This window comes from Falco peregrinus, chromosome Z, assembly GCF_023634155.1.
Source record: "Falco peregrinus isolate bFalPer1 chromosome Z, bFalPer1.pri, whole genome shotgun sequence".
Classification (NCBI taxonomy): domain Eukaryota; kingdom Metazoa; phylum Chordata; class Aves; order Falconiformes; family Falconidae; genus Falco; species Falco peregrinus.
The window spans coordinates 56675653-56700667 of record NC_073739.1 but is presented as its reverse complement, the minus strand read 5'-3'; the positions used below and the strand labels follow the sequence as shown (position 1 = coordinate 56700667).

Sequence of the window (25015 nt, the reverse complement as noted above, 5' to 3'; positions counted from 1 at the left end):
ATGCCTGTAAACCATCATCCTTAAAAAGGTATGTTTGCAGTAATGATCCGTGGCATTTTCTGTAGAGTAATTGTTTTGCACACTTGTATGATGTGTGAAAAGGAGTGTTGGCTTCTCAGTTGAAACAGTACCTCTGTTTCCTTTAGTAATTTTGCACCAATTGTTAGAGAAACCATTACCTTCCATATGCATTTACCTTTTCCGCCATCTTTTTAAAATTTGTGTCTGCTATATGATAGTCAAAAGCACACATTTCTAGAGAGTAAAGATTATTATTAACACTTCAACTAGAAAAATTAGAAGACATAATGAAATGCATTGGATTGTCAGAATGCAAAAGTATGATTTCTGAAGGGAAGTGCAATGCTTAATCAAAAATGAGATTGTATTAAGCAAAAATATTTTGTATGCAAAACATGACATCTTCAGCAACTGAAAAGATGTAATATACTTCTGTATACTTTGAGCTGTGGTTTGCTTTAATTTTTTGTGAATTATTTTTTTTTAGTAGATTTTCATAGAGATATATATATACTACCGTGTAATTTTTTACCCACTGGCAGTATGGTAAGTGAAATTCAAGTCTATGCTGAAAATTAAAAAATCAATAGCTAATAAAGGTCACTATTTACTCATAACCATTGATCCAGTATGTTCGGCACTACTGTAGACACAAACTGTAGAGAGTATGTAACCTAAAAATTTATTAACAGCACAGTGTATCTCTTCAGCTGCCTGCCTTATGATTTGCTGGAATTACTATCAGTTTTAGGTTTTCCCTTTGGATAAAAAGAGCAAAGAAAGAGAGAGATTTTTCCAAAGGCGTTTTCAGAGAATTTGGTCGATCCCATAAATGCACAGGCAGAGGGGTGAGCTCAGAGTCTTTATTTATGCAGAGACCAATACAGTTTCCCTATAAAAGAGGAACCTGGTGCAGGGGGTAGTGGCTGATTGTGTTCAAAGGTCTCTACTACATCATTTGCAGGAGTATTTACTACATCTGTTTTTTCCAACAGTTTGATTTGGTTTGCTTCTCCTAGATGTTTTAGTACATTTCTTCTAAATATGCTTCTTTCTGCAAGATGTTTCTGAATTTTTACTAGCTGAATAACTTCCTTACTTATATTTCCAGAACACTAAAAAGGCTCCAAAACTCGTATTTGCCACTAATCACCTTTAACTCATCTTTCTATTTACAGTGACTGACGTTACGTATTATGTGGAAGCCATTTTAGTTCAGAGTTATCCAGAGCTTTGCCATGTTACGAACCTTTGCATGTTTCATAAATTGTGGAATTCCTTATTGTCCTATTGAGCTAAAATTCCTGATGTTGTGGGTGTAACACTATTATGTGCAGAGGTCATTTCATGCTTAGTTAAAAATCCTGCCAACTTCCGTGAGAGCTTGCGTGAGTAGGATTCAGTGATAATGAGAGAAGATTTCTTGATTTTAGCCCACAGATGTTATTTCCGGAGAAGAACACTGGAGTATAGCTCCAGAACGTGTGTTGGATGAGACAGTAGCCACAGTAACATTGAATATAAAGGCAGTGTTGATAGGGACATTGGGTGCCTTATTTTCCCCACATCCCATCAACAGCACTGTAGAGATAGATTATATGATCTATGTTCAGACTATTTATTGTTGGCAGCTTCAGAAGGCAGTCTTGGGAAAGGTGTTTGGGCTAATCAGTGCAGTGCTTGCTCTTTACAGACAAGGATGATTTGATAGCTATTTTTTGCTGGAATTCTTCCTCCTAATGACTAAGTTCTTCCAGTGCTATTATCCTAATGCTCTAATTATTTTTCTGTGCTTTTACTGTGCTGGGATGTTCTCATACTTTCTGAAACTCACAGAACATAAACTATAGTTTAAAAGTTTATAGTAAAAGCTGTAGCTTTTAGATCTATTTGTTACTTGACAAGAAAATTCACAGTATGAGAGCTGGTCTCTGTAGTCAACTGGGCAAATGTTTATTTTCTAGACATATACAGGCTATTTTTGTTGGCTATATAGCCAGTAAAGTAATTTTCAGTTTTATCTATATGTAGAATAACATATGCTTTTAACATATGAAGTCACATTTATGTGTACGTGGAACGTTTCTAGCTACCATATCAAGATTTTCTGCCTCTGTTTTTGAGACTAAGCAGATAAAAAAAGTCAGACAGCTTTGTAGCATGTATAACTGGCGGAGCTTGTACTTGTTTAACTTTGTTCTGATCAGCTGTTCTTGTAAGTATGGCTGATTAAATGTAATCAGATACAACTGCTCTCTGTCAAGATGCAGTGCCATGTGCTGTAGAAATGGTGGATATCAAAGGTTTGCAACAACGACTTTAGTAGTTCTATGTAATCTTTTGTGTAGTAACTGTACTAACCCTTGAAAAAGCTAATACAATTAAAACTCTAATAATATGCAAACCAGTAATATTCAGAGATGGAAATTAATAATTTCTTATGATTTTGGGTATATCTTGCTCTCAGCTTTGTAAGGGTCAAAAGCACACAGCATTTCATATAGTCAGTATCTTTCAGGCACAGCACCTCAAATGAGTGGCATCTTTACAGTGGCAGCCATGGTGCTTATAAGTTGGTCCTTAGCTCAGCATAGCTTCCGTGACTTACTGCCTTGGCCTCGTTATTGCTAGTGCCTTTCATCACATGTGCTGTAGAGTCCACTGGCAGCTCCCTGCCAGCTGGCGCTGCCTGTCACTATCATTTTGGTCACCTGCCCTTATCCTCTATTGTTCCTACTCACTGCTGCCTTTTTCATAACTCTGTTTAATACCATGGATTGGACAAGGGGGACTGAGTGCACTTCATGGGCATCCAGCTGAACTCATCTGAGGGCATCCAGGGTGTACCTGAGTCAGCCCTCCTTCTACCAGCATCTAGGAAAGCTCAACAGGGAAAATAGGTGCAAAATTGTATTTAGTATCTTCTTTGTGTTTTAAAACTTTTCTCTTTGTTCCCCTTCTTTTTTTCAGCTGAATCTTTCATTAGCAACTTTTCCCTGTGTTAAATGTGGGTGGCATTGTACATAAAGTTAGAAGTCTTGTTTCTGATATTTAATAAATAATGGGAAAATGACAAGAATTATGTAAATAAGCCTAAATTACATTACTAAGAAAAAAATAAACACCTCTGTTTCTTCCGTTAGCCTTCTTTTTATGACCCAGTAGACCCAGTAGATTTTGAAGGCTTCCTAATGTCACGGCTGAACAACTTGGACTCAGAACTAGCACAAGAACTTGGTGACTTCCCTGAAGATGACTTGGACGTTGTCTTTACACCCAAAGAATGTAGGACTTTGCAACCTGCTATGCCAGAAGATGGGTAAGGAGACTCTCTCTCCCTCAGAAATGCTGCAAGTTTAAAAATAGTTTTGAAGATGTTGATCCAGACACCTCAGTCTGCCATCCATCCATTCGTTATGCACATGCAGAACTTCAGACATCTGAACTTTGCCATCGATTATGTTAGGCCTGTTTGCACACTTAAAATTATACAAGTGGTTACATGACTTCCTGAGCTAGCTGTTATAGCAGAAATGAGGTAGGCATAGACAGGGAAGAGAACTAAAGGAGGGCAGGAGGGTAGTACAAAAAATAATTTTATAGCTGTCATCCCAGAGATGAAAGTCAATTCTAATCATGTAGTAAGCATAGGATTGAGGTTTGAGCTTTATTTTCTTTTTTTTTGTGGGGATTTGTTTCAGAGGGGTTTGCCAGCTACGTGTTACATGGCATTGATCAGATCGCTTAAGCATCTATTTCTCAGTACCTTTCTTGCTTAAATGGGGGGAAATAGTTCATACTAAACAAGGTTTGGGGGAAAAAAAAGAACTTTAAATTTCTAGTATAGGAATCACTTTTGGTTTCAGGCTCACATTGAAGATACAACTCCGCTGTTTCCAACAGCTTTTAAATTAAAATAGGTAGCATGTGTTGATATTGGTGCTCAGCCATTCTGGAAGTATTTAAGCTGATTTGATAAACAAGCAAACTATGGACAACAGAATTTTTCTGAATGAGAAGAAGATGTATTGAAGGGTTTTCTCATGTGGTTTGGGAGAGTCCTATGCACTGTATACAAAATACTCTTCAAGGACTGTTTTGCTGTAAATGGTACCTTCAAGCAGAACCACAAAGGCCTACAGAGTTTTGCAAGCAGTAACAGCCAGATCAACATGAAGTCAGCATTAGTTTAGCCCCGAACTGCTATGTCTGTGAAGACAGCTAACCATGCAAGGTGTTTGGGGTGGGGGGCTGGCTCCTTTCAGTACGTTCAGGAAATGAACAGCACAGTCTATATTCTCTGCTGTGCTGAACCTGAACACGGAAGGGACAAACAGCCTTAGCTTGTGGCATCCTGGCTCACAGGTTAGACCTGCATCCCCCTCCATTCCTGCAAGAGTTCTTACAGCCAGCGTATAAACTAAAGCCCTATATAACAGCGCTATTTGTTCAGCATTTTCTGCCCAGCATACCAAATGTAATGAGGCTAAGCAGGAACCACAGTTTATATGATTTTTGCCAGCTGTGGACTAGCTGAGAACCCCTCCCTCTGAGCAAGGTCTCAGCCTGCAAGTTCCTTCTTGGCGCAATGCATGCCTCAGGAAGTTCAGGAAAGCAAAAGCAGTAGAGACCAGATGCCATGCTAGGTCACCTGAGAACAATTTGAATCACACAGCTCCTAGAGGATTTTGTAGCATTTGCACAAAGGGTGATTTTCACTTGAAGTTACTCATACAAAATGTTCCAATCTTTATCATTAATTCGTGTTTCCCTATGGATGGGGGAGAGAAAATGAATGTGGGAGACAGAATATTTTGCTGCTTGAAGTTCCCATTTCTTTAAATGATGGACAAAAATAGTAAAAAACTCTCTAAATTTGAAATGAGATTTAAAAAATAAGATGACCATTTCTTCGTTATTTCCAAGGTGACTTCCTAGCATGCTTGCTGTTTAAACCAGCACTTATTTGTTTTTCCAGTAGGAGAACGTGTAAAGTCATGCTGTGCAATCAGTTTTAGGCCTGATTTGTACCACACAGTGACATTAACGGTTTTGTAAGGAGTCTGTGGCAAAGTTCAAATAATCAATACCAACAAATACGCTTGCAGCAGATTTTTTCACAGCAGCTTCTCATTTAACTGTTCACACTGCCATCATTGATATTAGTGCTTTCACAGAAAATCCTGGTCAGGGATGGCCAGGTGTGTTAGGGAAGATGAGAGCACAGGAGGAGCATGCACCAAAGATTTGCCTGCAGGTGATGCAGTCTGTGGTGTCTTTGTGTACCCAGAGCAGGAAACAGATATCATCAACCAAACTGGGTTAATGTCCTGCCTGCTTGGAAACATACATCCCGCCTGAAACTAGATGCAGGAAGTGACCATGAGCTATGTCAGTCCACCAGTGGCAGGGACACACAGCAGTCTGTTATCGACCAAGGCTTGATCCTGCGGTGCATGCATGAACCCAAATCAGTTGCTACTTGGTCTTGGTAATCGGTTGCAAATCTGTTAAGAGTTCTGGGTGGAAAGTGCTAAAAAGTATCATAACTTTCACCCATTCCTGCATTCCACATGTATCCTACTCTTTTACTCCTTGGACTGGACGACATAACAAGTGATTCTGGCACAGGTCACTAAAATTTTTTAGAATAGGCATAGGGGAGTTATGCTACAACATTATGAAGCAAATTCACAGTCATCAACTTTAGCTTATAATATTTCAGTTCCAACCAGTAGCCAGTCTATCAGGCAACACTAACAACCCCCTACATTAACTGAGACTTGATTGAAAGTCATAAAATTAAATTAGAACATATTCTTAGGTCTTAAAGTTATATTATGCTATCTGATTAAAAGCTCAGGGCCCCTTTCTGGAATTTTCTTGATTTCTATGAGAAAGAAAAAATTAACACCAAAACCATACAAGAGACTATGTATTTGTAAGAGTCCAGGAGCTGATGACTATGGAATAATACCTCTATATGCTGAGACTTGTAATCAGGTTTTGAAAATCACAAAGATGAGTACCTGGTATAATTTCTTTTATTTTGCTGTATTTTATAGCAACATCGGTCGTATATTAATGAAATGCATAGTATGACAAACTGTTACCTCTGTTAAATGTATGTTTCTTAATTTATAAACAGTAACAAAAACTTGCATCAGGGAATTAATGCAGTACACAAAATTCTTTAAGCCTCAAATAGTAGTTTAGTAGTAAAATAAATATACAGGAGAGGACTAATAGAGAGGCCTTTATCCAAATAGCATGTTTCGATAACTTTCTTTGTCCTTAAGGTATGATAGTATATAAAAAGGTATATTTACAATGTGTTGCTTTTTCCCCAGGGTTGAACTGGACTCACATGTCAGAGACTGCGTTCAGACATATATCCGGGAGTGGCTCATTGTAAATCGAAAGTAAGCTACATATAAGTAAACAAAATAGAAAATACCTTGCATCTTATTTGTCAGAGAAGAGATGCATGGTGTTATAATTAATCCTAAAGAATAATTATTTGAATCAGTGATTGAAGGCAAGAACTAACTTTTCAGGAGTATGTGTCAAACTATTGTTTTGTTTGAGCTGGTGGGCCATAGCTAAATACTGTTACATCTGCTTTTTAATTATCAGGCTCTCTGGGAAATAATTGGGAAGAAAATCACATCACCTGTCTGTAGTGATGATTTTTCTGAATCAGGAATGCTACTATTATTTGATCACACGAAAAAGAAATGTAACAGGGATAAAGATTACATCTGTATGTGCTTCATTTTCCCCTCCATGTCCTGAAAATTCAACATGAACTGATTTCTAATGGTGTCTGAAAACAAAAGAGTGCTAGCAGCAAAACCCTAAAGATTATGGGCTTTTCCAGTAGTGATTGACTGTATTCATGGAATTTTTAATGTAAAATCCAACTTTACTGTTTTACATCAGTAAACGATTTCTGTATTTGGGGTCAGTGTAATTCAACACACAGAACTGGACCTGCAGTCATTACAACTGACTTAATTTCCTTTGTTTTATTTTAATTTAATTTTATGGTTTCATTTCATTCCATTTCATGTATTAAATGTGAAGGGAATTCTCAGTCAGTGCTTTCTTGTGGGGGTTGTGTGTGTGTCTGTCCCCAGACTCTCGCTGTGCTAGTGGAGCTCACCTCCCTCCCCATCAACCCGTCCTGTTCTTCAGAAAAAGGTTTTCAGAGCTCTACTTTTTTGCACTGCTTCCTGTTCATACCCTCTTGTGCTCATGCCATGTTTTTGAGAAGCAGCAGTAGCAGCCAATGGTAGAGCACTGGCCTATTTGCTACCATTTCATTGTGCCCCTTCACCCACCCTTGCTACTCTCTGTTTTTCTGACCTGATGTACATCAGTGGTCAGTGCATTATGGGTTGATTTGCATGATTGTAAAGGAATTGCACTGTTTAGTTGTGCCGGGACGGAGCAGCCGCTGAGGGTTATTAAAGGACTTCCTCCAAGGGTGCTGATGAAATTTATTTTCTCAGAACTGTTGCACAGTGAGTTACCAAAAATAAGCTAGTGGGTTTTGCAGGCTCTCCACCTGCACCACTCGAGCACAGGCACTACCTCTTTTACTCAGTGTTCTTCTGAGCATGCTGCAAAAAAACAGCAGGGAGCTTTGTCTGTGCATACAAGTAGGGAGTGAGCAGTAAAGTAGGTGAGGTGAAAAATAGAACGTAGCTATTTTTGCACTTAGGTGTGCTTGAAGAAATGTGAATGGAGCCACAGAAATACACATGTGTGGAAAGGTTTGTCATGTATTTTACTGTATTTCATTCATTCAGGTAAGGCAAATTTGCATTCAAAAACTTTATTGAGCAGTTGAGTCTGTGGTAAACAAGATTAAGGGCTCTGCCAGAGAGCTGAGCTTTGACTGCTGTGGCTAAAAAAGCAAGCAAGTTATTAAAAATTGCAAAGTGTAAAAGATGCTGCAGTGTCACATAAACCCCTGATAGATTGTTATTGGGAGTCTCATGTTATGCTTGGACACTATTCTCAAAACAGATATGAGAGGAAGAAAAGACATCAAGAGAGAAGTGAGAAAAAGTAGTTGTAGAAAGCTTTCCTTTGTTTTGAGAAGGACTGGAAAATCTGTAGTTGCCTGCTTGGGAGACAAAGTTTCATAGGGCAGGTTGCTGAACATATGGTCTGGTGAGCTATAAATTAAAGGAGTGTGTAAGTGACTTTCATGCATTTGTGGATGTGAAGGTTCAGAACAGGAGACTGAAGAATCCTCACTGAGTGGCATGAGCAGAGGAGGTCCTTGTGCCCCAGGGCAGAGAGGTATGTGGCAGAGGGGCTGGACACAGCTGAGGGGTCCCTGTGTTTTTGCCAGAGGCTGAATGTGAGGCTTGTTCCTATGCCTGTCAATTTCTCCTTTCAGTGGTCCTTTCCTCCTTTTCCTTCCCATTTTCTTAATTCAGTGTGTGGCCATTAAACTGACGTGCACTAAAAGCAGGGTTTTCCTCTTGGTGGGTTTTAACTGCTACTATGATTTTCAAAATAAATAAAAAATATAAATAAATTTTCAAAGAATTCTTTAGGGGAAAGGCATTTCTAGCATAGCTTGTACACTATCGGGAAAATGTCATCTCAGGTACATAAATCTCTCCATTAATCATTTGTTTGCCACCAGAGATAGTGAAAAAATAATCAACAAAACCTCTTCTGGATGCTGAAATATCTTAAAGTAAACTCATGCAGAATTTCTGTCTTTCATTCTGGGTGATTAAAGCAGTTCCAAAGCAAGGTCACATCCAAGGAAAGCTGGGATTGTCTCTTTTATTACTTCAGTTTTCATTTGCAGTGAACTGGTAAATGATTAAAATGCAGTTAAAATAAAAACATATTGGAGCATATAATTCAGTTAGTCCCAAAATGTAGTAAAAAGAGGTCTCCCTGATCAATAGTTGCTTATCATGGCATCCTCATGAAAGTACTCTGATGTTCAGGCATTGCTTTGGGAGTGTTACAAGGAAAATGGATGAATCAGGATACTGTAACTAAGGAGGCTGATTGCAAAAAGGCCATCAAAGGATATAGAAAATCCCATATTAAGGTAGAATAAATAGAGCTCTGCATGTGTCTTATCTTTTTTCAGGGTACCTGCTGGGTTTTTTGATCGGCCACAAAAATCTAACTTGAAATTGGCACCTTCCTGCAAAACTTTGGGAATTTGCCAGCAGAGAGCTTTATGTTTAGCCATAGAAATATCCCTCTTCAAAAGGAGGCATCGTTTGAAAGGTGTAGGTTGTGTTTGTGATTAACTTGGGATACCAGCTAGGTCCAGGACAAGAGCAGTAAGCTTCTTGATGTACAATTGCAGGAGCAAAGAGCCAGCCACAAGAGAAGTGATCCTGATCCATGATTTTAAGGTCACTGAAATCATCACTGTGTCTTTTGAGGAGCCCAGAGCCGGATTTGTACCTACGTCAGGTTTTGCTGCTGTCTCAGGCTCACAGTCTATGCAAAAGTGACCTGAATTAATTTTCTTCCTTTTAAAACCATTCTTAATGTACATGATGGATTGTAGTGGTGTGATAAAACAATTAAATGTTGTGAAATGTCACATTTTTGCATAAAAACTTGTGTTATGCTGCTTTTTTGCACAACAATGTTCCCAGTTGCTTAGTATTTTTTTTTATTATTTGTCTTTTCTGTTTTATTTTCCTTTAACTCCCCCTCATGCTGACTTGCTTGGGCTTCTCTGTGAAAGGAACCAAGGAAATTCAGATACTTGCAGCCTGAAAAACAAGGGATCCCGAAAAAATTTTCACAAGACGCTTCAAAAACAAACATTTGAATCAGAAACATTGGATTCCAGCAATACAAACTTTCAGGTACATTTTCTTTACTTTGGGAAAAGTGATCAGATATAGCAGCTTTCCCCAAAGGAAGGATCCTGGGATCTCTGTAATGGCATGGAGCAGAGAGCCATGCTTTGTGTTAGGCCTCGTAGCAGAGGTCACGTTCATGCCAGCTCTGCTGGACAAGCGCAGGGTGTTTGCTGGCACCCTGGTGCCCAAGCCACAGATCAGTGTTTTGTGGTTTTCCCACAGGTGGGGCCCCAACATGTCCACACACTCCCTGAGGAGGCCTCGAGGACGACCCTCGCCGCCTCCGACTTTGACCTGCGCAGCCTGCAGCCGGACCCCCGCCTGGAAAACCTGCTGCGGCATGTCAGCGCTGAGGAGTTTGAGAGGCAGAACGAGGAGGCACGGCGCACCAACAGGCACGCCGAGCTCCTCGCTCTTTACCCTTCCATGGATGAGGTGAGTGCGGAGGCTGACTGGCCCACAGGGTTCCCTGAGCTGGCTGTCCCAGCACATTTAATGTTAAAGCTGCACCACGGTTGAAAAACAGGGTCAGTGGCCTGGATACAAACCTACCTTGGATAATAACGTGGTGAAGGCATGGCACCATGGGCTCCTGTCAGCCACCTTGAATATGCATTCAGGGGGTTGTACACAGATCTGAGGCTTTGTTATACCCCTCCCAAGCCTCCTCATGCTGGTGATAGCATTGTGTCAGGGTGTTACCCTTCCCTGTAACGCTTGCTTGGGGGGGCAGAAATGTAAATATTCAGTATAAATGGCAGATGTAAATATTCAGAAATAAAAACCAATTTTCTTTCATCTCTGAAGAGATGAAATGCCTGCTGAATGGGGAAAGATGCTGGTCTGTAGCAGTGGCCCATTTAATGTCACATAAAGTCTTATGTAAGTATGTAAATTTACAGTTGTTTTAATTCAGTACGACTAGAATAACTGTTTAATGATAGGAGGATGCAGTGGAGATACGGCCAGTGCCTGATCGCCCAAGGGAACATCTGGGCAACAGGATTTTGGTGAAGCTGCAGACTCTGAAGTAAGTATCCTTCACGGGCCTCACTTGCTGTTTCTCAGTTCATACCCAGGCACTGCTGCTGACCCCGTTACACCACTGCAGCTGTCCTGTTCAGCAAGCGTTTACATGCCTGCTTATTCTTTTTTAGTGTAGCAGAGGACTACTTCTATCCATCATTAAAGGAGTCTTTAACTTGTCAAGGTGAAAAGGAGTTGGGAATGAGCCCAAATTACGTTTTTCTAACACACTGAGTTGGTCTCTGTACATGCTACTGGACTTGATAACAGAAGTAAAAAATCAAGTTATGATTGTTTTTAATTGATGTCCAACTTTCTGACAAATTTAGAAAATACATTGCATGCGATTTAATTCCCTTCCTTTCCTCTTGAAATCATCTAATAAAATGCGCTAATGAAAAAATCCTTCACACTTTGAAAGAGCTAGGGACTGGAATGAAATATTTCTCCTTGTTTTCTAATGGAAGTGCCAGTTTAAACGTAGCCCTTTCAGTTCTTATTGTACACAGGCATAAGGGTGCAGTATTTATCAGTGTCCCATGTGTCTTTCCTTAACAGGTTTGATATAGAGATCGAACCTTTGTTTGCATGCATAGCTCTCTATGATATAAAAGAAAGAAAAAAGGTAAGTGTGCACACAATATTTTTGTTCAGTTGGCTTGGTTTTTATCTCTGGAGTAGTAACTTAGGAAAACTTAGAAAAAAACATGCAGCATTTTCACACATGCTGACTGATCCAGCATTCTTTTTATTCAGGTAAAGTGACACTTGCAATTGTTCATTTTGTAATTCTAGTTACTATTGACTTATCTGAAAACAAAATTTAATGCATTTTTGCTTTGCAATGCATTTTAATTCTTTTTCTTTTCAAGATCTCAGAAAATTTTCATTGTGACCTCAATCCTGATTCATTAAGAGGATTTTTGCGTTCTCATACACCCTCCATTGACTTGTCTACTCAGGCAAGATCAGCAGTATTTTCTGTCACTTACCCCTCGTCAGATATATACCTAGTAATAAAGGTATGTTACAGTGCCATTTCAACACTATTCTTCCTGTTCCTGGCTGTGCCTGTTGTCTGAGTTCCTGGAGCTGACAAATTTGAGTTTTCTGTAACTGAGATGAATTCTGATATATTTTAACAGTACAGGTGTCCACTGGTATATCTCACTCCCAGTCTAAGAAGTTATATTGATACCCTGTGTTCTACTAGTTCTACTAAGTATCTAGAATTACCTGTCTCTGCCTAAGGGAAATTTAAAGTTAAGTGAAATAAGACTTTTTTTTTTTTTAATTTTAATTACGTTCTGCGGAAGGTTTTTTGGCTTTGGTTTAGAACATTTCGTGTCATTTTATTTAGCTAGGAAACTGAGTTACTTGAACTTTTTCATTTGGAATGTGTTAATTTTCCTAATTCAATGAAAACACAGCAGTTCCTGATTGACAGTGTTGTCACATATGTATTTTCTGTTTTCTAACAAATCAGATAGACAACTAGGAGGAAGTTTTGTATCAGTTTCTCCATAAAGACAGTTTTTAGAATTCTTTATTGCACATTTAGGCAGGCTTTTTCATACTGCTAGAGAAGCAACATATTACTGTTTGTGTGATATTTTTCCATTGTTAGCATCTTATTTTACTGCTTTTTGTAGATAGAAAAAGTGCTTCAGCAAGGAGAAATTGGAGACTGTGCAGAACCCTACATGGTTCTTAAAGAAAGTGAGGCTGGCAAGGTAAGTAAATAACTATGAAGAGTGTTTAGATAAAAAAATGCATGCATAGGAAAAAAACAGAGAAAGATCAGACTATTTTGGAATAGGACAGAATACCAAGAACATTGGTAAGGAAGCCAGCTGGTGCCTCCATGTTGCAAGCAGTCTTGTGTCTGTGAGCAACAGCAAGAAGTCATGAGAAAGCAAGGTGCACTTCCGTTACTGACCCCTTTGGAAGTTAACACTGGTGAAGTCTTGAGTCATGAAGCAAGTAGGAGTGAGCAATGGAGATGACAGTGCAATGTGGCATTAGCAGAAATATTTGTACCTCAGAGACATGTTATTGATTTGGATTGGCAAACAACCTGTTGTAGTGTGTATGTGGCCAGTTCAGTGCTGTCATCCATAAATTACATGAACTTTATCCAAGAAATTCCTAGTCATTTACCTCCCTGGAACAGACTGACAATGTTTGCTGGACTTCCACACATCTCTCAGCTTTAGAATATTACTTTCAGCAGAATATTGTTTCTGTAATTGATGAAAGAATTAGAACCTGCTAAAGTTTTAATGTGACTGTTCATGGTGGGCTTGCGGGTCACTGCAAAAAGATCTGTATTCTCTTTTTCTATAATGACAATGAACTCATTTAAAAGAAATGAGAAGTGAATGTACAAATCAAAACAACCATGATCATAATAGTGATGTAGCAAAGAAAACACAAGAGATAAGAATACAAATTATTTATTGAACTGTAACTATGTAATTTCCATTGTTTATCTATAGTAGCATTAAAATAATAGATTGCTTTTTAAACAGTTGTTATGTTCTTTGTCTTAGACAAAAGAAAAAATTGAAAAACTGAAATCCCAAGCTGAATCCTTTTGTCAGCGGTTGGGGAAATACAGAATGCCATTCGCCTGGATTCCCATAAGCCTAACTAATTACTTCAACCTTTCCACACTTGAACGAGATATACCTGAAGCTGAAAGTTTAAACGGTAGTTGTCTAACTTTCCGAACTAATGCAAAGTGACTCTTTGGTAGGACTGTGCATAGGAAAAAACGTCATTCACTCTGGCATCAAGAGTGAACAATACGTTCGAAGTCATATCTTCTCAGCCTTTCTTTTCAGTGGTACAAATACAACTTAATATGCTTATTGTTTCATCTCTGCATATTTATTTTTATGTATGCTAAATATTCTTCCATGTTTTAGGCCTGAATTTTTTTGAAGACTGGCTCGTAGAAGTAAAACTCCCTTTGCTATATAGAGTTTGTTTGCAATACAGGGCAAGCAAAATACGTATCACCTTAGCTTCTAGAGTATATAGGACCATTGATCAACAGCATTGACCAAAGTGCTTTATACCCATGAACTAAAAATTTGAATAAGCTTGTGCTCTGCAACAGAAATAATGTCACTTCACTAGGTGTGTCCTAGCATTCCACTATTTCACATAGGCTGAAATAAAAGTAGTGGAATGTTTGATGTTTTAGGTACTCTGTCCTCTGATGTTGCTGGGAAGTTGTGGATTTCTGTGTATTCTGATGGTCTTTGTACTAAAGCAACACAAAGCATGTTGATGTTTAATTTCCCTTTGAAGGGAAAGGATCCATTAGTGACAAGAGGGCAACACTTCTACAGGCAAGACGACTTTCTGAGAGGAGTCTTAGTGCAGAGGACAGCTATCCAGCATCAAACTTCAAAACAATCTCTCTGACCCTCAGCACCTTCTTTAAACAGGTACTGGAGAATCATTATTTCTGATTGCCTAAGACATTTTTCGTCTATGTAATGTGAACTGTGTTGGGAAAAGTTACCAGTGATGCTTGTGTGAGGACAGAGGATATCTGCTGTCAAGTAGGCAGTAACCCGCTTGCTTTGCATGCCTCAAGGATATGGTTCACTGACAAGCTTTTCCAAGTGTTCTGGAGTATTGTTATAAAAGTACTGATTTTTGTCTTTCTCCTTTCTAGGAAGGAGACAGGCTCAGTGATGAAGATCTGTTCAAATTTTTAGCTGATTTTAAAAGATCATCTTCCTTGCAGAGAAGAATTAAGACTTTACCAGGTACACAATTCATTTTGGAAAATTCATTTGGGAAAGGATATATGTACTTTTCTCCCCTAAATTGTTCTGTAATTTCCAACCCCAAAATGTAATTAACTTGGGTTTTAAGTCTATAGTATGTGCTATTATGGAACTTCTTGGGTTCCCAGTGTCTACCTAAGCACAGATGTTTTTGAGGTTTTTTTCTGTATGAGTGAGTATGGAGATTTATATTTAGCTGGATATTATAAAATGATTTGCTTTCCTCCCTAATTTACAGTGTATCTACTGGATCTCTTTTGTTATTATTCAAACTGTTTGAAGACAGTGCTTTAAAGTAAATTTCTAAGATCCTTACTATTTCCCTGCAACATTTTAAAACGGGTCATATTTTACAGAGGGAGACTAAAATGTGTACATATTTCATCTCATTTGGGTATCTGAGTCAGTGATAGTTAACAAAGTAGAGAAGCAGAGACGGTGTTTGGCTATTGGCAAAAAACCTGACCAGCTTATTTTTCCATTTTACATGGATTACAGCTCAAGGTCCTCCAGGTTGTAGAGTGACCTTAAAGAAAATGAACTGAGTGCAAAGTTTTTTTGCCTTTTTAGCTGGTTGCCAGAAATGACAAGTCTGAGTTCCTCAAATGGTTTTCACCTATCACAACACAGAATTTAAAGTCTAATTATACTTGGGTAAATGTTATCTGTATTAACTGTTTAACTGCTCACCACAGGAAGCCTGGCTTTCTTGGTGGGTGGTGTCTATTTTGACAGAGATTAATCAGAGCAGAATCTGAGCTGGGGGAGTGAAAGACAACTGTATTACACAGCAGCCCTTTTATCTTTATTTGTCTCCCAGACAAATTTTGAATTATTTGTGTGGGAAAGATACTAGAACATCAACCTAGCATATAGCATCGCTTCTTTCTTCCCTGTTTCTTTGAAATCGTACAGGGTAGACATAAAGAGCTATATATTGGCCTGATGTGTAGGGATGTGTGTATGTTACTTCCTGTGTATCTTTCTACACCTATACTTTCAGCCTCATGCAGCCTTCAAGCTGAAGATCCAGTTCTCATTCCTGCACTTTTGCTATGTAACCTCACATATTATTTTCTTTTTTGTTTTATTACACATTGATTACTTTTTGTATTTTTGCTGAGATTTTGTGATTTATTTTTTTTTTAAGGAACACTTAAACTGGAAATTTCTCCAGCTCCAGAAAGCCTTGGTTATTGTCTGACACCAGAATTACTACCAGTGAAGCCATTTCCAGAAAACCGTAGTCGTCCTCACAAAGAGATTTTGGAATTCCCAATTAGAGAAGTTTATGTTCCCCATACCATTTATAGGTAAGAGAAAGCACATATATTTTTTATTTCTTAAGATCCATTTTCAAAAATCATTGTGATTTAGATTTTTTTCCCCAGAAATAAAAACTAAGAATATTTATTAAAATGTTAAAGATTATGCTTTAGGCTGATCATTAAATCTTACTAACCATTATAAGACAAAATGCCTGCAGGATGTTCTATAGTATATTTACTAATCTAATTATGTTGCCCTTTGGAAATGTTTCTAAAATGTCCAAAAAAACCCCTAACAGCTCTCATTGATTTTACAGATTTGAGAGAGAGAGAAATCCCTTTCCTCTTCTGTGTTTTTTTCTCAGTAAATCTTATTATAATTTTTAACAGTTTTGGCAGATGTTTGCGGTGGGTGGTTTCTACTCTTGAGTCATCTGAGCATCCGAGAAGTAATGTGTTGCTCTGTGTACTTTTCACCATAAGCTATGTTGTTTCTTTTCTGAAGTTTGCTCTATGCTGGTTTCAAGGAGGCCACAGTGTTCAGTAGCACAGCTGAGCAATTCTCATAATCTCTTAGTGGTCTGGCACGTCCGAGTCTCCAAGAAGAATGAATATCAAAAGCATGTACTTCAATATGTTTGTGCAGCGTAGTAGTGCTAGTGAGCAGTGATACCGGTAACAGCCAACTCGCAATAATTCAGAATAGGTGTATTGCAGTATTATAGATGCAGAAATACTACTTACATGAGACCATTGTGTTAGTGAAGGCGTGGAAGTAAAGCGGAATACTTCTTATGACAGTAGTTGATGCTATTCTAAGGGACTTTTCTGATCCCTTGAACAGTGGCTAGGTACTGAACAGCATTAGTGGCAACAATGTGACTATCAATAAGGAATCACAGAATGAGGATGCTGAATAAAGGGATCTAAAAGCTTATTCACTTCTTGAGCAGAGGTCAGCGAAGAGCCACCTCTCCCACCCACTCACCTGACTCCACCCAGGAGGGCAGAAGAGAAGGGCAAGACTTGTGGTTCAGTACAGATAAGAACTGCAAGACTGCAGACTAACTTATCCTGAGGAGGTGCTCCCCACCTTCATGGAACTGGAGAGCCAGTGGCACTGTTGGTGACACCTGGATTTGGGTCTCAGCTTTTAAGAAAAGCATGAGGAGGAAGTGGCGTCTTATTTTAAGATAACAACTTGCAGTGTGATGTCAGCCCTGAAATGGGTAAGCCTCATTAGAAGTTTTGGAGGAGTTAGCTCTGGGCTGTGCCATGAATCTGCAGTATTCAAACTCCTGAGGGCAGTTTATTTGGGCTCTCTGCACCAGAATACTAAAACGCAGAGTATTATAGTACTTCTGTCTTCTCTGTGTATCAGAGAGAAGAGAATGTTGCCTCCCACCTCCACCCCCGCCCCCTCGCCCTTCAGTTTTTAGGGGTTTTATGCAGACATTTATATAGGGGAAGTAATTTTTATACAATTGAAAGAGCAAATGTAATTGAGCTTGAGTAATTATGCCTTTTCTTTTTTAATTAAAAAATAAGATAGAGTTTTAACTTTCTAGTAATTTTCTGGCCACAGTAAGGAGTAGTACATGTCAGCTTCAGTGTGCAGCCTCATAGTGTCTCAAGGTCAGTTTTTGAAAATTAAAAGCATTGGCAACCCCTGTGTTGCTGAGCTAGAAAGTTGAGTCTGCACAGAATATTCTCTCTTTAGTTCTCACCAAGGTAAACTTCCACAGCCAGACATCATGAATATCAAAGCCCCCATGCTGAAAATTAATTTGTGCTTCTCCTGAAGCAAGTTTGGGTGTCTCCACAGTATCCTTCAGTTCCTAGGGTGTCTGTATTGAACACACACACACACACACACACATTGCAAGAAACACTTGCTATAGCTCAACAGTTGCACTGTGAGCAGGAGTTCACACCCAGTATGCTTAAACTTTTCAGGCTTTTGGGGCTCTATTTTGATTTTCACCCTATGTAAAAGTTGTGGTAACAAAATGAAGTAGGATCTGTCCAGGCTAACTTGTAATAATATAGAGAATATCTGTAAAGAATAATTGTCTTCATTAATCTTTACCTTAATTAATGAATCAATGGTGATGACACAACTGACATGCCATAAGTAGTGTTATGCTGTGAACTAGAAACTCAGTAAGTTAATACCAAATAAAACACTGAAGACAGTTAGATAGATACACTGGGGAAATGGTGAAAACATACAGAAATGCTAAGTCATGTTTTGGCTGCCTTGTGACAATAAACATATTTGGAGCAAGAAAAGGGAGTTGCCAACTGAAACTGTTAATGCATTCCAGCAACAGTTCCCCAGAAAATCAGTCAAGGCAGCTCTGCAAACATTATGAAACAGCAGAGTCTGGAACTTGGTGGAATCCAGGAAGTAACACTTTGTGCGGTGCCATTGAAAGCATCTCATTTTCCCACAAGCTAGAATCAGCTAGCCATATGTGTGACATTTTTGCCATACAATCATGCCAGTGCTTTGTTTGGTGAGCAAAAGCATAGTTAGGGAACGTAGGCCAATGTGTTTAGAATCATAGAATTATTGAGGTTGGAAAAGACTTTTAAGATCATCACGTCCAGCTGTAAACCTAACGCTGCCAAGTCCACCACTAAACCACATCCCTAAGTGCCACATTTACATGTTTTTTAAATACCTTCAGGAATGGTGGCTCAGGTGTGTGTGGTGGGGGGAGGCGGGTTGGTAGGTAGAGGAGAGCGTGTGTATGGTGGGGGGAGGGGTGTTGGTGAGCAGCCTGTCCCAGTGCTTGACAACCCTTTCAGTGAAGAAACTTGACTTCCCTGAGCAGCCTGTCCCAGTGCCTGACAACCCTTTCAGTGAAGAAACTTGTCCTAATATCCCATCTAAACCTCCTCTAGCAAAACTCCAGGCCATTTCCTCTTGTCCTATCACTTGTTACCTGGGAAAAGAGACTGACACCCACCTGCCTACAACCTCATTTCAGGTAGTTGTAGAGAGTGATAAGGTTCCCCCTGAGCCTTCTTTACTCCAGGCTAAACAACCCTGGTTTCCTCATCTGCTCCTCAGAAGACTTGTGCTCCAGACCCTTCACCAGCTTTGTTGCCTTTGAGCGTGGAGAACCTCTAGGTCCCTCCTGCAGTGAGGGTCCCAAAACTGAACACAGTATTCATGGTGCAGCTTCACCAGTGCCAGGTACATGGGGACAATCCCTTCCCTTGTCCTGCTGGCCACACTGTTGGCCTCATGGCCACCTGGGCACACTGCTGGCTCACATTCAGCTAGCTGTCACCCAGCACCCCCAGGCCCTTTCCCACCAGGCCCTTTCCAGCCGCTCTGCCCCAGCCTGTAGCACTGTGTGGGGCTGGTGTGACCCAGGTGCAGGACCCGGCACGGAGCCTTCTTGAACCTCATCCAGCTGGCCTCGGCCCATCAGTCCAGCATGTCCAGACCCCTCTGCAGAGCCTCCCTGTCCTTTGCTTAATTTGTCACACGATTCTCCTTGCTTAGTTCTCTGCATGGTGAATACTGTTTTGAGCCTAAGATTGAACTAACCTATGCAAAGTAACTGAATTTGAATAGAGCCAGACATTGTTTCATGTGATTTTATTCCCTTTCCTCTAATTTGAAGAGTAGAACCATCCTGTCTTAAACAAATTGCTAGCATTTAGTCATAACTGAGTGTCATAGCCTGCTAGTGTGTTACATGTGATTTGATGTTCCCTAATTTTTGATTGTAAGTCTGCAAACCATCATTTTTTCTCACCAGTGCTATAGATTTAGAAATTAAAAGAATGAAAATGGATAAAATAATTGCCTGTTTTCTATTAATGTTACCATGGTGTAGGAGAGGGTTACGTATGTAAATGTGCTTGAATAACAAATAAATGAAAACTTTTAAAAATACAGGCTGGTAAGACCTTACTGGCATAGTAATACTTCTATACAAGTCCAGACAAATACTAATGAAACATCTAGTTTCAGATTATCCCCTAAATATTTAAAAGGTATCCAAAAATTTTCTTTATTTGAGGTTTGGTTTTGAGTGGGTTTTTTTGCCAATGTAAGATATTTCAGACAAAAAGAAGTCTTTTTCCCCCTCTAACAATAGCTTTTTCCTTTGTGATAGGAGAAGCAGAATCCTCTGTTATAGTCTTTGAACTTAGCTCTTGCCAGTTTTTATACTGGTGTAATGTCATTATTTTAAATAATGCTATTTCTGATTTATGCCAGAGAGATCAGCCAGCCCACTTTCTTTGTGCGCTGTGAAATTGAGCACTTCTTTTTGTTGTGTACCTACATTTCTTTAATAAAAATAGTTCCCTGAAAATGTCAAAACATTCCAAGATCTATTTCTTTCAATACCCTTCTCTTTTTAATGGGAAAAATCATAAAATTTAAAGTTTGTTTATCATTTTATTTTCTCATTAAATAGAAATGAAAATTATGCTGCTTACTGCCACTATGAAATGTTGGTACTGAGAAAGAGGGATTTGTCTCATCGATTCAGCCGTAACTCAGCTTAACCAGGCACAGGAAGTCCTGTCTTTGATAGGGAAAGTACCTAACACATAGGGGATTTTTGGAAGTGGGGTGGGGGGACACAAACCTTTCCTTTGCTGTTTTGTTTCATTTAATTGCAAACCACTGGGCACTATGCTCATACTTGCTGTAGTCTGCAGTGTGAACTGGAGGCTTTCTGCTTTAGTGGTAATCATTCTGCTACATCCTTGACTAGTTTTGAGCAAAAAAAAGCTATTGTTGTACAATGGTCTGTTATTCCTGGTACTGCCATCACAGCATTATCTACTCCTTTCTGCCTCTTGCCACAGGATCTGGAGAGAGCACAGTAGCCCTGTGCATCTTCTACAGGGCCAGTGCTCTAGTTTCATGCATAGTCATTGACGCTAGCACTTCTAATTTATTTTTCAAAGTAAACAAAATGGAGATTAGTATTGCACTGTCATGCGCAGGTGAAGGAAGCAGCTTAAGCGAGCTACTACAGTTTCAGACAGAGATGTGTGTATCCTGATTTATTCTGCTCCTAAGTACACATGATTTTATCCCAACGCAAACAACTGCCTGCTCTTTTCCAAGCTCTATAACATTTCCTGGCCATCTACTATACTATCTCAGCAGTAGGAAGTTTCATAGAATATTTCGTAGTTTTTCTTTACTTTTTACTCAGACAAAAATGACTGTCAAATACTGCATAACAAAACAGAAACCATGAAAACCAAAACTTCACAAATAGGATTCTGGGAGCGCATACCCTGTCCCATAGGCAGCTTGTTTGTTGCAGTGCTATCAGATGAGGTGTTACACCTGACTGCTCATAACACACTTCATTAATTATGTAATACAGGCAGAAAGGAAAACATGTCACTGTGGCATGATGATCTCTGTGTAGTCACTGAGCAGAGACTGAATAAAATGCAGACTTGTCTAAACTTCCAGACAAAACCAAAGACTTTAATGAAATGGTAATTATTCTTTAAAAAAATAATAAAATGCAAGTGGTTTAACTGGGTGGGGGTGGGGGTTGGGTTCTTCAAAATATTTGGGTTATTAGTGATTTGTCAACATAAATTAGATTGTTGAAAACTATTTTCAGCAGACTTTTAAGCAAGTGCAATTCAAAATGCAACAACAGCATTTGAAAAAAGTCTTGACAAATTGGTGTCTTTAATAGCTGCTAGCTCTCTGTACAGAAGTCATTAGTACAATATCTGCTTTCACATTTTGCTGAGCACTTTAATACTATTTAAAATATGTCATATACTGATAAATATTGTGTTTTGCCTTCCAAACAAATCTAATTTTGTATTTTTGATGCCATTGTTCTTCGGCTTCGGTACTAACTTGTTCTTTGGTCTACAAAAACAAAACAAAAGAGCACTATCAGCAAGAAAATCTTGTTAAGGAAAACTTTTAAAACAACAAAAATCAAATGCAAATAGTGTATAATGTATACCAAGTAAGCTAATGCTCTTTTCTCTCTCAAGAAGTAAACTGAGTCTTCCAGAGACCTGTAGGAATTAAAGATTAAAATTAACATGTAGGTAATTCAATTCAAGCAACTTTGTAAAGCGTAAGTAATGTAGGACTGAATGGCCGTTCTTAAATCCAGTTCCAGTTCTACCACTGACTTTCTGAAAAGTCTTGGCTTATTGATTGTATCTCATATTCTCCAACTGCACATTCACGTCCACAGCAAGATACCTGCTATGCAGGAATGTGAGAAAGTTTAGAGTCATGTTTATACACTATGTTCAAACATTGCTGGACATTTTTGTTGTGGCTTAATTCCCCAAACTTCAGGCCATTTTTTCCCACTTCTTTTTCCCTGTCTTGTATTAGGTATCACTATTGCTTGTCTTCTAGGATGTAGGGATGAAAGCACTTCGTTATCTAGCACAGTGGCTTCCCAGAAAAACTGGACTGCTCATTAATTGTTATCATTAGCAGTCAGTGCAACACCGAATGCTCTCACCTTCCCCTCAAGAAAGAAGCTGTAACTGAGAACACAAAAGACATAAATAGTGTAAAGGGCCTACCTTTCCAGATGGTTTTGAATGAAATCATCTTCTTCACTAATTCGGTTTTGCTGCAGTCTCACTTCAGCAGGCAGTGGCTTATGCTTTCACCTTCCATTAACGTCTTAAGGAAAATGAAGATCCTCTGATCACTGATACTGCCCCTGTTTAGGTAATAAGTTGCTGAGTATTGCTCTTTTGTAATGAGCTCCCAACCAGGACTCTTAGAACCAAAACATTGCTTTCTAAGCCTGCAGATCTTTTGGCTAACTTCAGGACACTTTGTCTGCTTTTCAATGGAGTGAAAGCACTCTAGTAACTTCATCCAAGAATTGTTAATAGTGCTGGATTACTTGAGGTAGTAGTTGGCTTAATTAAAACAATCCAAGTTCCACCTGTTGACTTCTAGCTGCGTAGATCTTCCATGCTGCTGAATCCTGTATCATTCACTAAGATTTTTAAGCATTTTCAATGGAAATTTTAGAACTGCATAAAGTCCATGCCAACAAGATGCTGGTAAATATGAAGTATTGCCTCCCATTATCTAACACATGTAACTTCAGGGGGACATGTTACCAGTATTTTGGGAAGATATGATATCCTACTGTATTTACTAGTACTCCTTCATTGTGTCATTTATTAGTTAAAAATACCAGGACAAAATTATCTCACCACAATTCTCAGCTGTATTGTCATATTTCAAATACGTTCACTGTTACGTGTAAAATCCTGGTATGTCAGAAATTTCACTCTTTGATTATTGGGATTACCTCTATTTGTACAGCTGGAGGAATCACAGGTCCTGGGATGGCAAATGGATGTATAAAACACAGCTCTATAATATAGTTACTATCTTCCTTTTTTCAGCTTCTCATACTTCATTTGAGCAACTGAGCAATCCCTTATGTGTGACCTAGCATCTTGTTATTACAGTGTCTTGACATTGCAATAGTTGACACCTGGTGGATATCCACTCATTTTATCCACTCTAATAACACTGCCACTCAGGATTTAATAATACTGGAAGCAGCAGGGGAAGCGAGAGTATTATCAGTGGAACAGTGGGTTTAGTTTGGTAGAGGACTGCAAAGCATCAAGAACAGAGACATCAGAAGGTTCTGCCAGACATGCCTAATATTCATCAGAAGTTTGAGATGTACTTGTTGACACCTCACACGTGTAATTTTGCAAGAAGGATTTTATTATGTCACACACATGCACAACCAATAATTACAAACAGAAATATTCAATGAGAAGGGTCACAGACTTGAAACTGCCTACATTTCATTTTGGCAGAAGATAGGTTTACATTGCTTTGGCCATAGAAAGTGATCACATCGCCACTGCTAAATTCCATGACAGTGTAGGAAGGTCAGCAAACTTGAATGAGAATTGCTACATGCTGTCTTGTGTCAGGCTAGGCAAACCCTTAGTTTTCCCAGCAAGTAACTGATTCTGAAATAGCCTCTTATCTTACTGTCCCTCTTCTGGGTAAGCCTCAAACCCACAGAAGCTGTATGAATCCATGACTCATCCAGGACTCTGCTGTCCTGTGGGATTCTGATCTCAGTGAAATTGGGTGCTCTGCCATGGCTTCTATAGACCCATACTGACTCCTGAATAGCTCTTTTGCTTTTTGTGAGTATATCTGACTATACCTGGAGGTAGAGCCCTGCATTTTCTGGAAGGGGAGTGAGGGCAGAAGTTTCATCACACTGACCAAAAGTAATTGCTGTGGCATGTTCTTTGTTTCTGCTCAGCACAGAGCCTCAAGGGAGGCACAATGCCTCCTGGAGCTCACCACATCCTTATGAGCATGCTAGCTGTCCAGTATGTGCTGCCCTGAAAGCCCTGATAACTGCCATATGGAAATGCTCCTTGTCTTTGTTTCCCTCTCAGTCTTTTGAATGGTATGGGTACTGATAGGCAGTAGCACTCACACAGTGGTCAGCAATGGATCTACAATTCATGCCTGTGTGAAGGAATGTCTTTAGATCATCTCTCCACCTTCCTGCTTTAAAAAATCAGTCAACACTTCCATCTCTGCAGGATATCCAGACGCAGCGTTTGCCTGTTCTTCCTCGATGCTGATGGGTTTAATACACATGTAAGCAAGATCCCTAAAACTGCTTGAGCATAAATGGCACAAGCTTCAGCTCTTTGGTATAGTACCTGTTGGAATAATGCTTCCTTGGTTGTGTAGTCAGCAGAGAGCTCTCTGTGATTTTACATATCTTTTCATCTCAAGTCACATCTAAATGTAAAATCCAGTGCTCAGGGACATTATATGGATTTGTGACATCTTCTGCTGGGCTTCAGATTAATGAAGCAATGACTGGATTATGCAGCCTCCCCTACATGTATTTCTTCACCTCTGGCAGATTTAATATTGATAATATCATTCATTTAATATGTCATTCCCCCAGACATAATTCAGTGGAGGTTACCAATACATTTCTCTCTTTCACTTAGCTTTTCCTAA

The 25015-nt window shown here is 39.2% G+C and overlaps 1 protein-coding gene across 1 annotated transcript in view; it reads left to right on the top strand.

Moving 5' to 3' along the window:
• The window catches only part of DOCK8 (dedicator of cytokinesis 8), a 93848-nt gene that overhangs the window by 20432 nt on the left and 48401 nt on the right, over positions 1–25015 (top strand). Inside the window, 12 exon segments of the mRNA XM_055790383.1 lie at positions 3165–3340; positions 6372–6443; positions 9767–9890; positions 10110–10322; positions 10832–10917; positions 11472–11538; positions 11786–11935; positions 12566–12646; positions 13466–13625; positions 14232–14371; positions 14605–14698; positions 15870–16032. Coding sequence (XP_055646358.1) covers positions 3165–3340; positions 6372–6443; positions 9767–9890; positions 10110–10322; positions 10832–10917; positions 11472–11538; positions 11786–11935; positions 12566–12646; positions 13466–13625; positions 14232–14371; positions 14605–14698; positions 15870–16032 — 1526 coding nt within the window.